Source organism: Oryctolagus cuniculus, chromosome 7, assembly GCF_964237555.1.
Source record: "Oryctolagus cuniculus chromosome 7, mOryCun1.1, whole genome shotgun sequence".
Classification (NCBI taxonomy): domain Eukaryota; kingdom Metazoa; phylum Chordata; class Mammalia; order Lagomorpha; family Leporidae; genus Oryctolagus; species Oryctolagus cuniculus.
The window spans coordinates 100,525,135-100,541,936 of NC_091438.1; the positions used below are offsets into that span (position 1 = coordinate 100,525,135).

Sequence of the window (16,802 nt, forward strand, 5' to 3'; positions counted from 1 at the left end):
GTCCTGCACCCCATGGGAGACCAGGAGAAGCACCTGGCTCCTGCCTTTGGATCAGTGCGATGTGCCGGCTTCAGCGCGCAGGCCACGGCGACCATTGGAGGGTGAACCAACGGCAAAGGAAGACCTTTCTCTCTCTGTCTCTCTCTCTCTCTCTCTCTCTCTCACACTGTCCACTCTGCCTGTCAAAAAATTAAAAGAAAAAAAAGGTACACCATCATTTCTCTTTAATATGTATACTTTCTGCCTCGACTCAGTTATATGTTTTAAATATATCCATAAGTAGCCAGATTAGACTGTGAGCTCTGTGATCTAGCTTTTAAAAAGAAGGAGGGGCAGGTTAACACCCTGGCGTGAAGCACTGGCATCCCATATGGTCGCTGGTTCTAGTCCTGGCTGCTTCTCTTCCGATCCAGCTCTTTGCTTTGGCCTGGGAAAACAGTAGAAGATGGCCCAAGTCCTTGGGCCCCTGCCCCCACGTGGGAGACTGGAAGAATCTCCTGGCTCCTGGCTCCAGATAGGCACAGTGCCGGCTGTTGCAACCATCTGGGGAGTGAACCAACCAAAGGAAGACCTCTCTGCCTCTTCCTCTCACTGTCTGTAACTCTACCTCTCAAATAAATAAAGATTTTTTTTTATTTGACGAGTTAGACAGTGAGAGAGAGAGACAGAGAGAAAGATCTTCCTTTTCCCTTGGTTCACCCCCCGACAAATGGCCGCTACGGCCAGAGCATTGCCCCGATCCAAAGCCAGGGCTTCCTCCTGGTCTCCCACACAGGGTGCAGGGCCCAAGCACTTGAGCCATTCTCCACTGCCCTCCCGGGCCACAGCAGAGAGCTGGCCTGGAAGAGAAGCTACTGGGATTAGAACCCGGCGCCCATATGGGATGCCAGCGCTGCAGGTGGTGGATTAACCAAGTGAGCCATGGCTCTGGCTCCGGAAATAAAATCTTAACAGAAAAAGAAGATGGACCAAGTCTTTGGGCCTGTGCACCCATGTGGGAGACCCGGAAGAAGCTCCTGGCTCCTGGCTTCAAATCGACACAGCTCCGGCCTTTGCCATCATCTGGGGAGTGAACCAGGGGATGGAAGACCTCTCTCTCTGTCTCTACCTCTCTCTGTAACTCTGTCTTTCAAATAAATAAATAAATAAAATGAAACCACTATATAAGTTTTTGTTTTTTAATAGTGAACATTGGTATGTGTGTATGTGTATATATGTATATGCATATGTATATATCCACGTGCATTTTAATAATTACTTTATCAAACTTATACCTACTTGCAGATATTCAAATGACAATTTTGTGGTTTCTATGAGTTTATTTTTATTCATGCCTCTATTCACCAGTAAGTCACAAAAATTTCTCTCTACTTTCTTCTTACATTATTTTAATGTTTTTATTTCAGTACTGTTTTGGTTGAGCTGAAAAGAGTCATCTGTTTGGGATGATTTTTATTTTTTATTATTTTCCTGAGAATAGCTCACTGAGGAGTTTGATGATGATATGTTTTACATGCCAATTAAACCATGTCATTTAGGAACAGTTACAGTAGTATATCACTTAGGAACAAGCCTTTTCCTCAGTCATGTAAACTCTTATGTATAATCAAATACTGCATATTTGTAATCATATCATCCTTGATTTAATTGTAGCAGAGTTTTGGTTTCATAACAGAATCAAAGATGATATTCAAAGTATGGGGAATTTAATTCACAATCACAATAGATTTCAGTAACTGGTTTTTAAAACAACTGCAAAAATATCTCTTGCATAATAAGCTCAAAGAATAGAACAATTAAAAGGGTTCTAGTAAAAAAATATTGTTTTCTGGTAATTGAAAAGGTGTTCAATCACCAGCTATTTAGATATGAACTAGAACTGGAAGAGTGGCGTTGTGTACTTTTTATAAAGAATACCAAAGCTTATTCATGGCACCAGTCAGTAATGCCCACTACCACAGTGATGAAGTTTGCAAACAATTTTAAGGCTTGAGAAAAGGGCAGTACTGAAATTAAAGTCAAATACCAAGTATGTGTTTTGCAGCATCTCATCATCATAGCTAATACAGCCACTTTTATATGTCCTTGATCATACATTGACTTATTTACAACAGCTATATAGGGTTTGTCCAACTGTTGTCTCTAGCTTTCAGAGGAGGATACTACAGCTGAAGTGGATTGATAGACTCACCCTGGACAATTCAACCACCTAGCAGACAACCAAGGGTTTATATCCATACCATTTGAGGATTGTATGAAACCCTTTGGTTTCCAGAGACTATGGAAATTTAATACGTGATGATGGTTTAAGAATTTTTCTCTGCAACATTTGACACAGTGTGTTCCATGATGAAATTCTGGAATAATAGTGTCTTTAGTCTGATACATCAGAGAAAACACAATGTGATATTTCCCCTATCACTCTTATAAATTCACAGTGCTCTAACAGGTTCTAAGGAGTCCTGAAGGGAAGAGGACTTACTTTTTCAAGTCATTACTGACGAGAATCCATTCCTTTACTATCCTTAAAATTTGTCCTTTTTAGGATGTCAATGCTGAGAAAATGTCAATGCTGAGAAAATCTAGCCTAACCACGTTCCTGATAGAAAATTGAAGCCAAAAATGCCTTTCTGACCCTCAGATCTTACCTTCCCACCTCTGCCTCCAATCTACTCCCAGACAATGCATCCTGGCAGGTAGAAAATGATTGCTAAAATACTTGGGTCCCTGCCACCCAGAGAGACCTCAATGGAGTTCCTGACTCCTGGCTTGAGAATGAAAGCATTCTCAATTTCTCTCCCTCCCCCCTTCTGTCTCTCTGTCACTCTGCCTTTCAAATAAATAAATTTTAGAAGTTATAGAATAGGCGGGCGCTGCTGCTCACTTGGCCAATCCTCCACCTGCAGCACCAGCATCCCGGGTTCCAGTCCCGGTTGGGGTGCCGGATTCTGTCCCATTTGCTCCTCTTCCAGTCAAGCTCTCAGCTCTGGCCCAGGAAGGCAGTGGAGGATGGCCCAAGTGCTTGGGCCCTGCATCTGCACGGGAGACCAGGAGGAAGCATCTGTCTCCTGTCTTCAGATCCATGCAGTACGCCAGCTGTAGCAGCCATTTGTGGGGTGAACCAATGGAAAAGGAAGACCTTTCTCTCTGTCTCTCTCTGTCTCTCTGTCTCTCTCTCTCACTGTCTAACTCTGCCTGGCAAAAAAAAAAAAGTTATAAAATAAATAAGTCCAATTAACAAAGATTTCACAGTCTTCAAGGTTCTGGAGAATTCGTCTTTTTAGGTGAGGACCATGGGCCATATGTACATTTCATCATCATATCTTTATTGCATTGTATCATGAAATTAATCATTTATAGTTCAACAAAATTTATATTTCTTTTCTGACCACTGCATGTTTTGGCATTTCAGTTCCTCCGAAGATATATGACATCTCAAGTGATATGACCATCAATGAAGGAACCAATGTCACCCTTACTTGTTTGGCCACTGGGAAACCAGAGCCTTCCATTTCTTGGCGCCACATCTCCCCATCAGGTAATGTAGGAATGTATCGGTATTGCTTGTGCTCTTCATTATTCTTCTGTAACCTCATTGTTCAGAACTTAAGAGTTAACTTTTTTAATTTTGTGTTTATTTTTCATGAGGTGGGCAGGATGCATATTTTTATACTTCCCCTTTAGATCTAAAAGCACTGCAGAACACAATAGTTACATCAAGTTTCAGTTCAAGACCAGAATAGAATTTTTGTCTCTTGATTCTTAGTCAAGGTTAGGTTCACTTTAGTATACTAAATAATCAAAATTCAATTGATAAAAGGTTCAAATGGAAACATCACAAGAAAAACATCTTCATTTAAATATGAGGGGATTTATTCAGTCAGCATTCATGTATTAATACACCAGCATGAACTGTTAAAGTAATCAGAGGAGAATGAAATTATGGAAATGATGAGGTTGCTGAGTCTAATTTCAAATTGTAGTTGACAAGCAAGGATTTTGGGGTTAGAATTTAACTGACACAGGATCTAAAAGCCCAAGAATTTAAGTAACTTGTTCAAGATAACATAAGTAGGTGAAATTAAGGGATTGCCAGTGTTTTTGTTATAGTACACAGCTTCTCACAACATATGTCAATTTTTGGAAGTTGCTGATAATTATCATCAAACAGGGTTGTTTCTACGGGCCAATTCTAAAAATTATAAAATTGAGTAAAATATAGATGTGTGAACTACATAGCTTTGAGACTTCCTTGGAAGTAAGAGTGGTGTTTTAATGAGCCTAGCCTACATCATTTCTGATAATTGAAATTTGATTTTATTTGTTTTGGTTTTTGTAGAAATAATTCTGACAAGGTTGTTGTGATGAAATTGCTTTTAATGAAATAAAAAAGCACATATTATTAATATAGGCATAGGAAGAACACACTTGGAGCACTATTTTATCTGCTATTTTTTTCTTTAATACTATTCATCCTTATGTGCCTTTCAGTTACTCATTTATTCAGTAAGTAATAAGACTTACTCAGACTGCATGCTTAGTATAACTATCAATGTGAGAGAAAATCAGTATAAGTATATACTTATATAATATGCCTTATGTCCCCATAATTGTTACTGAAGTATGAATATGCTCTTAACTGCTAACAGTTCACTCCATAGATCTGATACAAAAATCAAAAAAACTGGTACATGAGCAATGAGTTCATGGCAAGACACTCCATTGGGTATAATTGAAACAACCTTGGGACTAGCAGTTAGATAAATGCGCTCTTAAACTGACTCCATCATTCATAAATTCAGCTAATTCTGGTACAAAACTCTAAGACCCAGTTTCTCTCAGCTGGCTTCCTGCTTTCCAAAAATTGAATGATAATTCCTGGCTGTCTTTTAATTTACAATCAAAATGTATGTATTTATCAAGTATCACAGGAAGTTTCAAAGTATTTATACATGGTGAGTTAGTTAAATCTAGCTAATAAAGAAATAAATTATCTCACATAGATAACTCTCAATACCTACTTTTCACATTTTTTAAGTTATACAATATATGTTCATTAACTGTGTTCATTATGCACTATAATAGATGTCTGGAACTTATTCCTCCTACCTGACTATAATTATATATCTTTGACGAGTTGTGTGTCCTGGATTTTGTTAGACTTAAATAAGAGAATAGACATAAAAATATAAAGTGATATGCAAATGTATAGCTGATTCTTAATCATCTTTTTGTGGATTTAAATCTGATATGACAATATAATTTTTGTAAGAATGAAACTCATAATCTCCATTTTTATATAATTTAAGATTAATATTTTGGATTCAATTCTTTGTAGCACTTGTTATTATGCATATTATTCATTTTTAAGTGCTTGGATACATTTTAGTTTAATTAAATAGCAGGAATGTTGGTTAGTGAAGTTATTAGAATAATGATAATGGATAACATCATGAAGCTGGCAGAAGACAGATTGGGTTTATAAGTTAAACTGTGCGTAGATTTGTTTTCTGATCCTGTCATATTGAGCAAATGAGTAAAATTAGCATAAATATTAACTGCTATTCAGTGAATAAGTAGGCTGGGTGGATATTTTTATAAATACTCCCAACAACTACAAATTATAATTTGTTAATGATCTATATACAAATGTACAACATAGTGGACTCTCTACCTTAAGTAGTATGTCTAATAATTCTATTAGCTTTTATTCAATTTATATATTTATATTTGAAAGGAGCAGCACTGATCTGTTTATATTTTACCTAAGAAACATCACTTTTTTTTTTAACTTTTATTTAATGAATATAAATTTCCAAAATACAGCTTATGGATTACAATGGCTTCCCCCCATAACGTCCCTCCCACCCACAACCCTCCCCTTTCCCACTCCCTCTCCCCTTCCATTCACATCAAGATTCATTTTCGATTCTCTTTATCTACGGAAGATCAGTTTAGCATACATTAAGTAAAGATTTCAACAGTTTGCTCCCACACAGAAACATAAAGTGAAAAATAATAGATGATTTTTTAAATGATGATGAAATCAGATCAGACCTATTGTCATGTTTAATCCCAGTGAGAGTCAAGTTGGGAATTGATAATTTCTTCTTATTCTTTTTTTTTTTTTTACAGAAGATCAGTTTAGTATACATTAAGTAAAGCTTTCAACAGTTTGCACCCCCACAGAAACACAAAGTGAAATATACTGTTTGAGTACTAGTTATAGCATTAAGTCTCAATGTACAGCACGCTAAGGACAGAGATCCTACATGAGGAGTAAGTGCACAGTGACTCCTGTTGTTGACTTTACAAATTGACACTCTTGTTTATGGCCTCAGTAATCTCCCCATGCTCCAGTCATGAGTTTCCAAGGCTATGGAAGCCCCTTGAGTTCTCTGACTCTTATCTTGTTTAGACAAGGTCATAGTCAAAGTGGAGGTTCTCTCCTCCCTTCAGAAAAAGGTACCTCCTTCTTTGAAGACCTGTTCTTTCCACTGGGATCTCAATAACAGAGATCATTCATTTAGGTTTTTTTTTTTTTTTTTGCCAGAGTGTCTTGGCTTTCCATGCCTGAAATACTCTCATGGGCTTTTCAGCCAGATCGGAATGCCTTTAGGGCTGATTCTTAGGCCAGAGTGCTGTTTAGGACATTTGCCATTCTATGAGTCTGCTGAGTATCTCGCTTCCCATGTTGGATCACTCTCCCCTTTATTTTTTTTTTTGCATTTTTTTTAACTTTTATTTAATGAATATAAATTTCCAAAGTACGATTTATGGATTACAATGGCTTCCCCCCCATACCGTCCCTCCCACCCACAACCCTCCCCTTTCCCACTCCCTCTCCCCTTCCATTCACATCAGGATTCATTTTTGATTATCTTAATATACAGAAGATCAGCTTAGTATACATTAAGTAAGGATTTCAACAGTTTGCTCCCACACAGAAACATAAAGTGAAAAATAATAGATGATTTTTTTTAAATGATGATGAAATCAGATCAGACCTATTGTCATGTTTAATCCCAGTGAGAGTCAAGTTGGGAGTTGATAATTTCTATTTTTTTTTTTACAGAGGATCAGTTTAGTATGCATTAAGTAAAGATTTCAATGAAACATCACTTTTTTAAGTTCTTTTTTGTTTTTCTGTATCATGGGAGAAAATATGCCTCAAGACAGTAGTCAACATATGAACAGTGTTGGTGTAAAGAAAAGACAATAAGTATTCTACATGCCAATACTAGAAGCAATGCTAGTGTTTATTTCCTTTATCTGAGAGGTCAAGAAAGAGAGACAGAAGATAGAGACACAGGCAGACAGAGACTTCTCTCTCATCCTCTGGTTGACTCACTGAATCAGGCCAGGACAAAGTTTGAAGCCTGTAACTATAAACACAATCCTACTATCCCATGTGGGAAGTTATGACTAGAACTCAGTTCAGGTCTCCTACATGAGGACCTGGAATAAAATGCAGGTGCTATAATTTGGGATGTGGGTGCCCCAGCCAGTATCTTAACTAATAGGCCAAACACCTGCTCAAACACAGCAAGATTTTGCACACATGTGATTTGTTTAGTTGTTTTACCAATTCTTTGGTAATTATTGCTTATTCATAACTGAACCTTGTTTTAAAAATCAGTAACAAATGGGTGATCACAGAAAGAAACATAGTAGACCTTTTCCCTAGTCTGCAGTAAAATAAGGCCGTGGGTTCAATCACATTGCAAACATCACTCTAGCCAGTTGGAATGGGTACTTTCACTAAAAACATCTTTCCTGAGAAGTTACTTGACATATGAACTTCCTCACATTACTTACACTGAGTTTTCTGTTCTATATGTAGCAATTAATTTCAAATACAAGGTTTTAGGATGTGAACATTTAGCCTAGCAGTCAAGCTAGTTTTGAGAAATATTACCAGCTCAGTAATGATCAAAATTCAGACGTTGAAATATGAATTCCACCAAATGTGTACAAGTCTCACACCATCATAAAGCCAAAAAATTGGAAGTTGAATCATTATTAAGTTAGAATTCTTTATATACACACACATGTGTGTGAACATATATGTGTGTGTGTGTGTTTATATAAATCATTTGAGGCATACAACTTGGTCTTTTAATCTCTAAATATTTCAGTGTGCATTTCTGAAGATTAAAGGCATTCTCTTTACATAACAACAATAATTTCTAACTTCAGCAAATTTAACATTAGCATTATGATTTTATTCAATCAATAATCTATATTGCAATTTTGTCAACTGGTCCAATAGTTACCTTTCTAGAATATTTTTCAATCTAGTACAGAATCCAATCCTGGATTATTTATCATATTTAGTAACCATACTGCTTACTGATAATGACAAATAAAACTTCCATGAACAATAATGGTTCTTTCCATCTTTTTAATTTCCAATGTACATATGTTGTATACTCATATTTTAAGTGAGTCTCTTGTATGTTGAGAAAGCATGTAATTTTTTAATCTGCTCTGCCAATCTCTATTTGATTGGTGTATTCAGATAATTTAAATTTAATTTAATTATTCATCTGTTAGCACTTAAGTCTGACATGTTATTTTCTTATTTTATGCTTGCCCTCTCTTACTTTTGATTCTGTTTTCTTTTTCTTGCCTTCTTAGGGGTTATTTCAGCATATTTTCCAGATTCCACACTCTCTCTGAGGTTTTTGAATGTGCTCTTTGCAGTTTATTTCATTAGAAGTTTTCCTTGTATTCCATTATTTTAATTTTAACTGACACATAAAACGTACATTTATATAGGGTATAATACAATATTTTAATAAATCTGTACATGATGTATATCCAGATCAGGGTAAATATATTTACCTCCTCAGACATTTATCATTTCTTTAGGATGAAACATTCAAAATTCTATCTTCTTATTTGTTTTATTTTTTAAGAAAAATATACAGTACATTATCATTTTCTATAACTACCCTAATTTTTCAATAGTGCACCAAAGCTTCTTATTTCTATCTAACTATAATATAATATCTATTAATCAACTTTTCTGCATCCCTTCCTCTCCCTATGCTTTCCAGACTCTGGTAACCGCCATTGTATTTTCAACTTTTATGAAATTAGCTTTTTGAGATTTCACATGTGAGTGAGTTCATGTGATAACTGTCTTTCTGGGCTTGGCTTATTTCACTTAGCATAATGATTTCTAGCTCCTTCACTGTTGTTGCAAATGACAAGATTTCATCCTTTCATTACTAAATAATACTCCATTGTACTGCATTTCTTCAGCCTTCCTTCAGTTGCTATACACTTACATTATTTCATTTCTTGGCTATTGTGAAGAGAGTATCAATAAACACAGGAGTAGAACCACAGATTGATTTCATTTTCCTCAGATATATACCTAGTAGTAGAATTTCTGGATCACATATTTCTGTTTTTAGCTTTCTAAAGAACCTCAACAGTTTTCCACAATGGCTGTACCAATTTACATTCCCATTAATCCCATTAAAAGTATACAAGGATTTTCTTTCCTCTAGATCCTCAGTAGCATGTTATCTTTTGTATTTATGTTCAATCTAACTGTACCTTGTAAATAAATAACTTATCATAGTGTAAAAGTGTTCAACTATTACCAGCTCTAGGGATGTATAGGAAATGTGCCTCCTCTTATATTCTATTACTCTGCCTCATTTAAAATAAATTTATTTTTATTTTTTTTCTATATAGTGATAAAATATTGCTGTAATGCGATAATGTATAAGTTTTTTTTTTGCTTTCAAACTTTTATTTAATGAATATAAATTTCTAAAGTACAGCTTATGGATTACAATGGCTTCCCCCCCATAACATCCCTCCCACCCGCAACCCTCCCCTTTCCCACTCCCTCTCCCCTTCCATTCACATCAAGATTCATTTTCAATTCTCTTTATATACAGAAGCTCAGTTTAGCATACATTAAGTAAAGATTTCAACAGTTTGCTCCCACACAGAAACATAAAGTGAAAAATACTGTTTGAGTACTAGTTATAGCATTAAATCACAATGTACAGCACACTAAGGACAGAGATCCTACATGAGGAGTAAGTGCACAGTGACTCCTGTTGTTGACTTAACAAATTGACACTCTTGTTTATGGTGTCAGTAATCACCCTAGGCTCTTGTCATGAGCTGCCAAGGCTATGGAAGCCCCCTGAGTTCACCGACTCTGATCATATTTAGACAAGGCCATGGTCAAAGTGGAAGTTCTCTCCTCCCTTCTTAAGGGAGAAAGGTACCTCCTTCTTTGATGACCCATTCTTTCCACTGGGATCTCACTCGCAGAGATCTTTCATTTAGTTGTTTTTTGTTTTTTGTTTGTTTGTTTGTTTTTGTTTTGTTTGTTTGTTTTGGTTTTTTTTCCCAGAGTGTCTTGGCTTTCCATGCCTGAAATACTCTCATGGGTTTTTCAGCCAGATCCGCATGCCTTAAGAGCTGATTATGAGGCCAGAGTGCTGTTAGGACATCTGCCATTCTATGGGTCTGCTGTGTATCTCACTTCCCATGTTGGATCGTTCTCTCCCTTTTTGATTCTATCAGCTAGTATTTGCAGACACTATTTTTGTTTATGTGATCCCTTTGGTTCTTAGTCCTATCATTATGATCAATTGTGAACAGAAATTGATCACTGGGACTAGTGAGATGGCATTGGTACATGCCACCTTGATGGGATTGAATTGGAATCCCCTGGTATATTTCTAACTCTACCGTTTGAGGTAAGTCAGCTTGAGCATGTCCTGAATTGCACATCTCTTCCCTCTCTTATTCCCACTCTTACATTTAACAGTGATCATTTTTCAGTTAAGTTTCAGCACTTATGAAGAATTGTGTATTGATTACCGTATTCAACCAAAAGTATTAAGTAGAACAAACAAAAAAAAATACTAAGACGGATGACATATCAAGTTGCTCATCAACAGTCAGGGTGAGTGTATAAGTTTTTGTTTCCTGCCAACCAAATTTAGAAAACTCAAGAAAAATACTTTGTATACACATCTTTTAAATTTGATCATTTTTCTTTCTTTCTTCTTGATATGATTCACACTTTTTAAAAAAAATTCTCATTTATTTTTATTTATTTTAAAGACATAGGCAGAGTGGATGAATGAGGGGGAAACTTGGGAGTGGAGAGAGAGACAGACAGACAGACAGATAGACAGAATTATCTCTCAACCAATGGTTCCTTTACTAAATGCCCTCAACAGTCAGCTGGGCCGAACTGAAGTCAGGAGCTGCAAACTCAATCATCGTTGCCTGCATCCGTAGAGTGATTCAACTGCTTGAGCCTTCTCTTGCTTTCTCCCAAGGTTGTACATTAGTGGGAAGCTGGAATCAGAAGAGCCAGTAATTGAACTCAGGCAGTCCAATATAAGATGCACACATCTCAAGTGGATTTTAACCACTACACCACAGGGCCATCCCAGGCCCATTCTGTATTGTTTCTATTCTATGTAGAAAATTGCAATTCTATTTAGAAAATTCTATATAGACATTCTTTTCTTTTAGGTCAACTAGATAAAAATTCTGTTAGCATTCCTGATTTGAAAATGTTTTGATTTTTCCTTCATTCCATAAGAATATCTTTTGCTTGGGATAGAGTTTAGTAAAATAGCTCAGTCATTATTTAACAACCAGATATTCTAAAAGGGACCATAAGGCAATTATTTTGAATCTGTGGATTAAAATATAGAACTTATGAAAATAAGAAGTGGACTTTTAGTATTTTCCATAAGTATTGCTGTGAGTTAAATAACATAAGCTAACAAGAATCCAACAGCTTTTCCAAATCAGGAGATTATAAGGATTTTGAGAATTTTCAATGAAAGTTTTTTCAGGATAAACATAGTAAACAAAGCCAGGTATTCTTTGGACCTTAAGTCAGTATTGTAAGGTCTATGGGCCAGACTAGCTTGTTGCCTTTTCATGTAAATAAGGATTTTTGGAACATTGCTGTACTCATTCCTTTACATAATGTCTATATGTCGATAGATGCTTCGGAACATCAACAGTAGAGTTGTGTAGCTGCAACAGAGCCTGTATGGCCAGCAAAGGCTAAGCTATTTGCTGACTCCTACCATAGATATTTTATTTCTCAATGAAAGATAGAAAAAATTAGCACGCTGAAACTTCCATAATTATTTAATACAATCTTTAGACAGAAAAGGTTAATTACTAATTATCAGAAAAAGTGGGAGATTATAAAAGATGAAAATTATCAGCTAAAAACCATGTAATCTGGTGAATCTATTGTTTAAAATAATTCTGAATATAGCTCAAGTCATCGCAGGTACAAACTAGAAAGTATTACTTAACGTTAGTACTTTCAGTTCCATTTTGTTTCCCCTTTTCTTGTTTGAAGTGCTTGAGTGCTTGCCCAACACTGAGGGTGATCTGATGAAGAGGCTGGGCGTGTGCTCTTTTCATGCTGGAAGCCTGTCACCCAAACCCTGTAATCCTTTCAGAATCTTGCTTTGGTCTGCAATCCTGACACTACACTTTGCTTTGTGGTGTTAGGAAGAAAGAAATTCAGTAAAACCAGCAATTTATGCTGATGACATTTTAACAATACCAGATCTTCAGGTCGCAAGCTGTGGTTCCAGTTCCATTGTAGAGTTGTACTCTATTTGGAGTTTTTGTCAATTTCCATAATGGTTTTTCATAATGGATAATTATATAATGAATGAATCTACTTAATGATGACAAGTTAATCTTTTACCATAAGACTGCACACCAATAATTTATATAGGCAGTTAAAATTGACTTTTTATTCTGAGAGTTTATAATTTTAACTTTTATTTTTCTGTTTCCAAAGTCCTTCCATTTCTATGGAGTGAGTGGTGGGTTATGTTAAATTGTTTGCATTCAAAACCGTTAATGCCTACTACTTAAGTATAGAAAGCAAGATATTTTCAGGATTTTAAGACAAATATAAGACTAAACAATGAGGCTGATAGTGTGATGGATCAATATAAATGATAGTTCTCTATTCTCAGAGGAAAGTGGTTTACCCAAACTAAACAAAAACCAAAATGCACCCAGCATTTCATAAAATATCTTTTTTTTTTTTTTTTAGAATTTACTTTTATAAATGAGGTGGGCCTTAGAAAAATAATGATACTGCAGTTTATATCTCTCCATAGTGGATTGAATTGGGTAAAAAGATAATGTTTAATATTATGCTTTTGAAGTTTGGAAAACAGATTTGTTATTGAGTTTCCCTCAGTGAATTCAATGTCATGTTAAATGTAATAGTGAAGGGTATTGCATAATCATCATTTTTAAATGGTTTAAGGATTTATTCAAAGATTTTTATGTTAGAAAATGCAGTTTTTACATTAATTATAAATTTCATGCTAATTCATACTAAGATAGGATTCAGTGGATTAAAAGTAAATTCAAAATATTAGACCATAAGGATCCAGAAAGAACACCATAGGCATAGTAAACATATAAAAAGAGTACCTTTGATATTTACATTAAATACTATTAATTGAGCACTTCTCTAACATCTGTTAATATGTTAACTGATTTTCATGTGAAGTGTAAACTTCATGTACCACATTTATGATGAAGGACCACAAAAGTCATACATACTAATCTGAATCCGGGTGTGCCTTATAGTCAATGAAGATACAACCTGATTTTTCTCCCCTCGGCTTCGTCCATTTTCTGTTACTGTAACTGGATAACACAGACTGGGTAGTTTGCAAAGAATAAAGGTTTATTTACATCTGGATTCTTGAAGGCTGGAGGGTCCAAGATCAAGGGGCAGGCATCTAGGGATGGCCTTCTTTCTGTTGTGGTCTCTACGAAGTCCTCAGGTGATACAGGGCATCTCACAGGGTGAGATGGTTAGATACTAGTGACAGAGCCAAGTGCCGTTCATAACAGAACCATGGGCTGAGCGACCCCATTGACCCACTAATCCATTAATCTGTGAAGGATTACCTCTTAAAGACCTTGCCTAGTCCCACCTCTTAATACCTCATAGTGGTGATTAACTTTCAGCATGAATTTAGTGGAAATATTCCAACTGTAGCACCCCCAAAAGGTAAGGGATACCTAGCAAAGCCACTTTATGTACAAACAAGGCTACTAGGTTTATGTGCTGTTCCTGGATTCTTACTGAAATAAATGTGAGCTAAGAAAGAGAAAGCAGCTTAACAATGATTTTCTAAAATTCAGAACTTAAAGTGTCCTTGACAATTACAGATAAGACCACATGGTTGGATTGCAGTAAGTTATTGTTACAGGAGTTTGACCTCTAGTGTGAGAGAACACATGTCCCTTTTTCTTCACTCAAAAGGAATGCACTGCCATTAGATTTGATTTGCACTCTAGCTTGCATTAATATTATATTTTTCCAGTAAACATATTAGGAATATATTTACTAGGATATAATTAAGAATAATCGTTGCTAGTGGAAAATCATATTGATTATAATGATCTTAGATTACAGAAATAAAACTATAATAAACACTATGTGGCCGGCGCCGTGGCTGACTAGGCTAATCCTCCACCTGCAGCGCCGGCACCCCGGTTTCTAGTCCCGGTTGGGGCACTGGGTACTAGTCCCGGTTGCTCCTCTTCCAGTCCAGCCCTCTGCTGTGGCTCAGGAGGGCAGTGGAGGATGGCCCAAGTGCTTGGGTCCCTGCATCCACATGGGAGACCAGGAGGAAGTACCTGGCTCCTGGCTTCGGCCATAGCGGCCAGTAGGGGAATGAACCAATGAAGGAAGACCTTTCTCTCTGTCTCTCTCTCAATGTCTATAACTCTCTCTCTGTCTCTCTCTCTCACTGTCTAACTCTGCCTGGCAAAAAATAAAAATAAATAAATAAATAAACACTATGTATTCTCACTTTTTGTGTGATATCTATTTAAGATTCAAGCAAGATAAGTACTTTTTTTCAGGCAATAAGAGCTATATTGTAGGCACTTGGTAAGTATTTGTGAAATCATATATGATATTTTAGAGTGTGAAAGTCTTTATATGTAATAACTCATAATGTAAAGACTTTACATGATTAATATACTTGCATTAAAGTATTAAGAAAATTAACATGACTAGTAATTATTGACATGTATAACCAACATTACTAAATCATTCCCCAATGAGGTTATAGAAAAAGCTAATAATATTTTCATAATTATTAGAATACCATGCATACAGGCAATATAACATAGCACTTAAAAGGATATTATTAGTATTTCAAGTTACTGGTTTCAAATACCTTTCTGTTGCTTATTCATGTATTAACCTGGGCAAATTTCTTAAGAACTTTTTGCCTCATTTGCGAATTTATTTATCTGCAAAACAGAGATGACAACAAGAATAATATCACAAAGCTATTATACAAGAAATGCTACAGGTACAGTTTAAAGCACTACCCATCTCCAAAGCTTCAGAATCATGGTTGTTATTAAAGTTTTTCTGGCATTTCACTTTTACATGAAAGTTTCTTGAAGCCATAATGACAAATACTGTGTTTTTAGGTAATGAAATCAAGTAAATGTGATGTAGTGAGACATTATTTTGTATTTTGTTTCTTCTACATAGAAAATAGAGGTGGGAATGTTGACCAAACAACTCTCTGAATGACTTCTAGAAACAAAAGTTTAAATTATTTATTCTGATTACAGTAAGTCCTGGGTGAAGAGAGAGAGAGGCAAGGAAAAGAAACACAGTGTGTTGCAGAAGGGGTACATTATCTTAAAGAGCATATTTCCTTAGTTGCATTTGTGCTGTAGAAAAAATGTCTGTACAAATGAATCAGAGAAGAGTGCTTCACGCAGCTATAGATTCCCAAGGGTCACCATAAGAATAAAGACATCAAGTCTCTTGGAGACATTCTTATAATCACTAACCTAAACAAAGCCCAGGTAAGAGGATATAAAGAGTACAGTGACCAGAAAGCTGTGAATGTAATGCTGACATGTTCTTCTGTATGTTATGATTATAAATTCTCTAATCTTACTTTATTGTGAGACTTAATTCCAGTCTGTTAGCTTCCAAAAAATTGTGGAGAATATTTTCTATCTGAGGACAGTGCTTTCACCTTCTACAAAAATGCTACAGGGGTATTTTTTTTCTGATGGGAAGAGAGTGAACAAATAGTTTCCAGCATAATGAAAATGTACATGAAATAGTAATAGACAAATTTTGTCAGATTGCCAAAAGAGTTGAGAAGCAGTATTTGTGGGCATGTATTTCATATACCTGTTAAGACACTACTTGAGGTGCCCAGATCCTTTACTAAAATGCCTGAGTTTGAATCTTGGCCACACTTGGGAGGCAGTAGGTGATGGCTCAACTACCTGAGTCCCCACCATTCACATAGGAGACTTAGATTGAGTTCTCACCTCAAAGCTTCAGCCCGGCCCAGCCTTAGCTGTTGCAGGCATTTGGGGAGTGAACCAGCAAATAGAAGAGCTCTCCCTCTCCTTATCTCTCTCGAATAAATAAGAAAGAAGTCAAAATTTTAGAAAATGTGATTTTTAGGGGCCGGCGCTCTGGTGTAGTGGGTAAAGCCACTGCCTGCAGAGCAGGCATCCCTTGTGGGCACCGATTCATGTCCCAGCTGCTCCACTTCCAATCCAGCTTTCTGCTGTGGCCTGGGAAAGCAGTAGAAGGTGGTCCAAGTCCTTGGACACCTGCACCCGTGTGGGAGTCCTGGAAGAAGCTCTTGGCTCCTGGCTTTGGATTGGCGCAGCTCCGGCCATTGTGGCCAGCTGGGGAGTGAACCAGTGGAAGGAAGACTCCCCCTCCCCCACCGCCCCTCTCT

The 16,802-nt window shown here is 36.4% G+C and overlaps 1 protein-coding gene across 2 annotated transcripts in view; it reads left to right on the forward strand.

Moving 5' to 3' along the window:
- Positions 1-16,802, forward strand: part of NEGR1 (neuronal growth regulator 1) — a 941,547-nt gene that overhangs the window by 555,941 nt on the left and 368,804 nt on the right. For both annotated transcript variants that reach the window (XM_070078258.1, XM_002715922.5), the window contains exon 3: positions 3,413-3,538. In XM_070078258.1, coding sequence (XP_069934359.1) covers positions 3,413-3,538 — 126 coding nt within the window. The remainder of the gene's footprint in view (positions 1-3,412; positions 3,539-16,802) is intronic.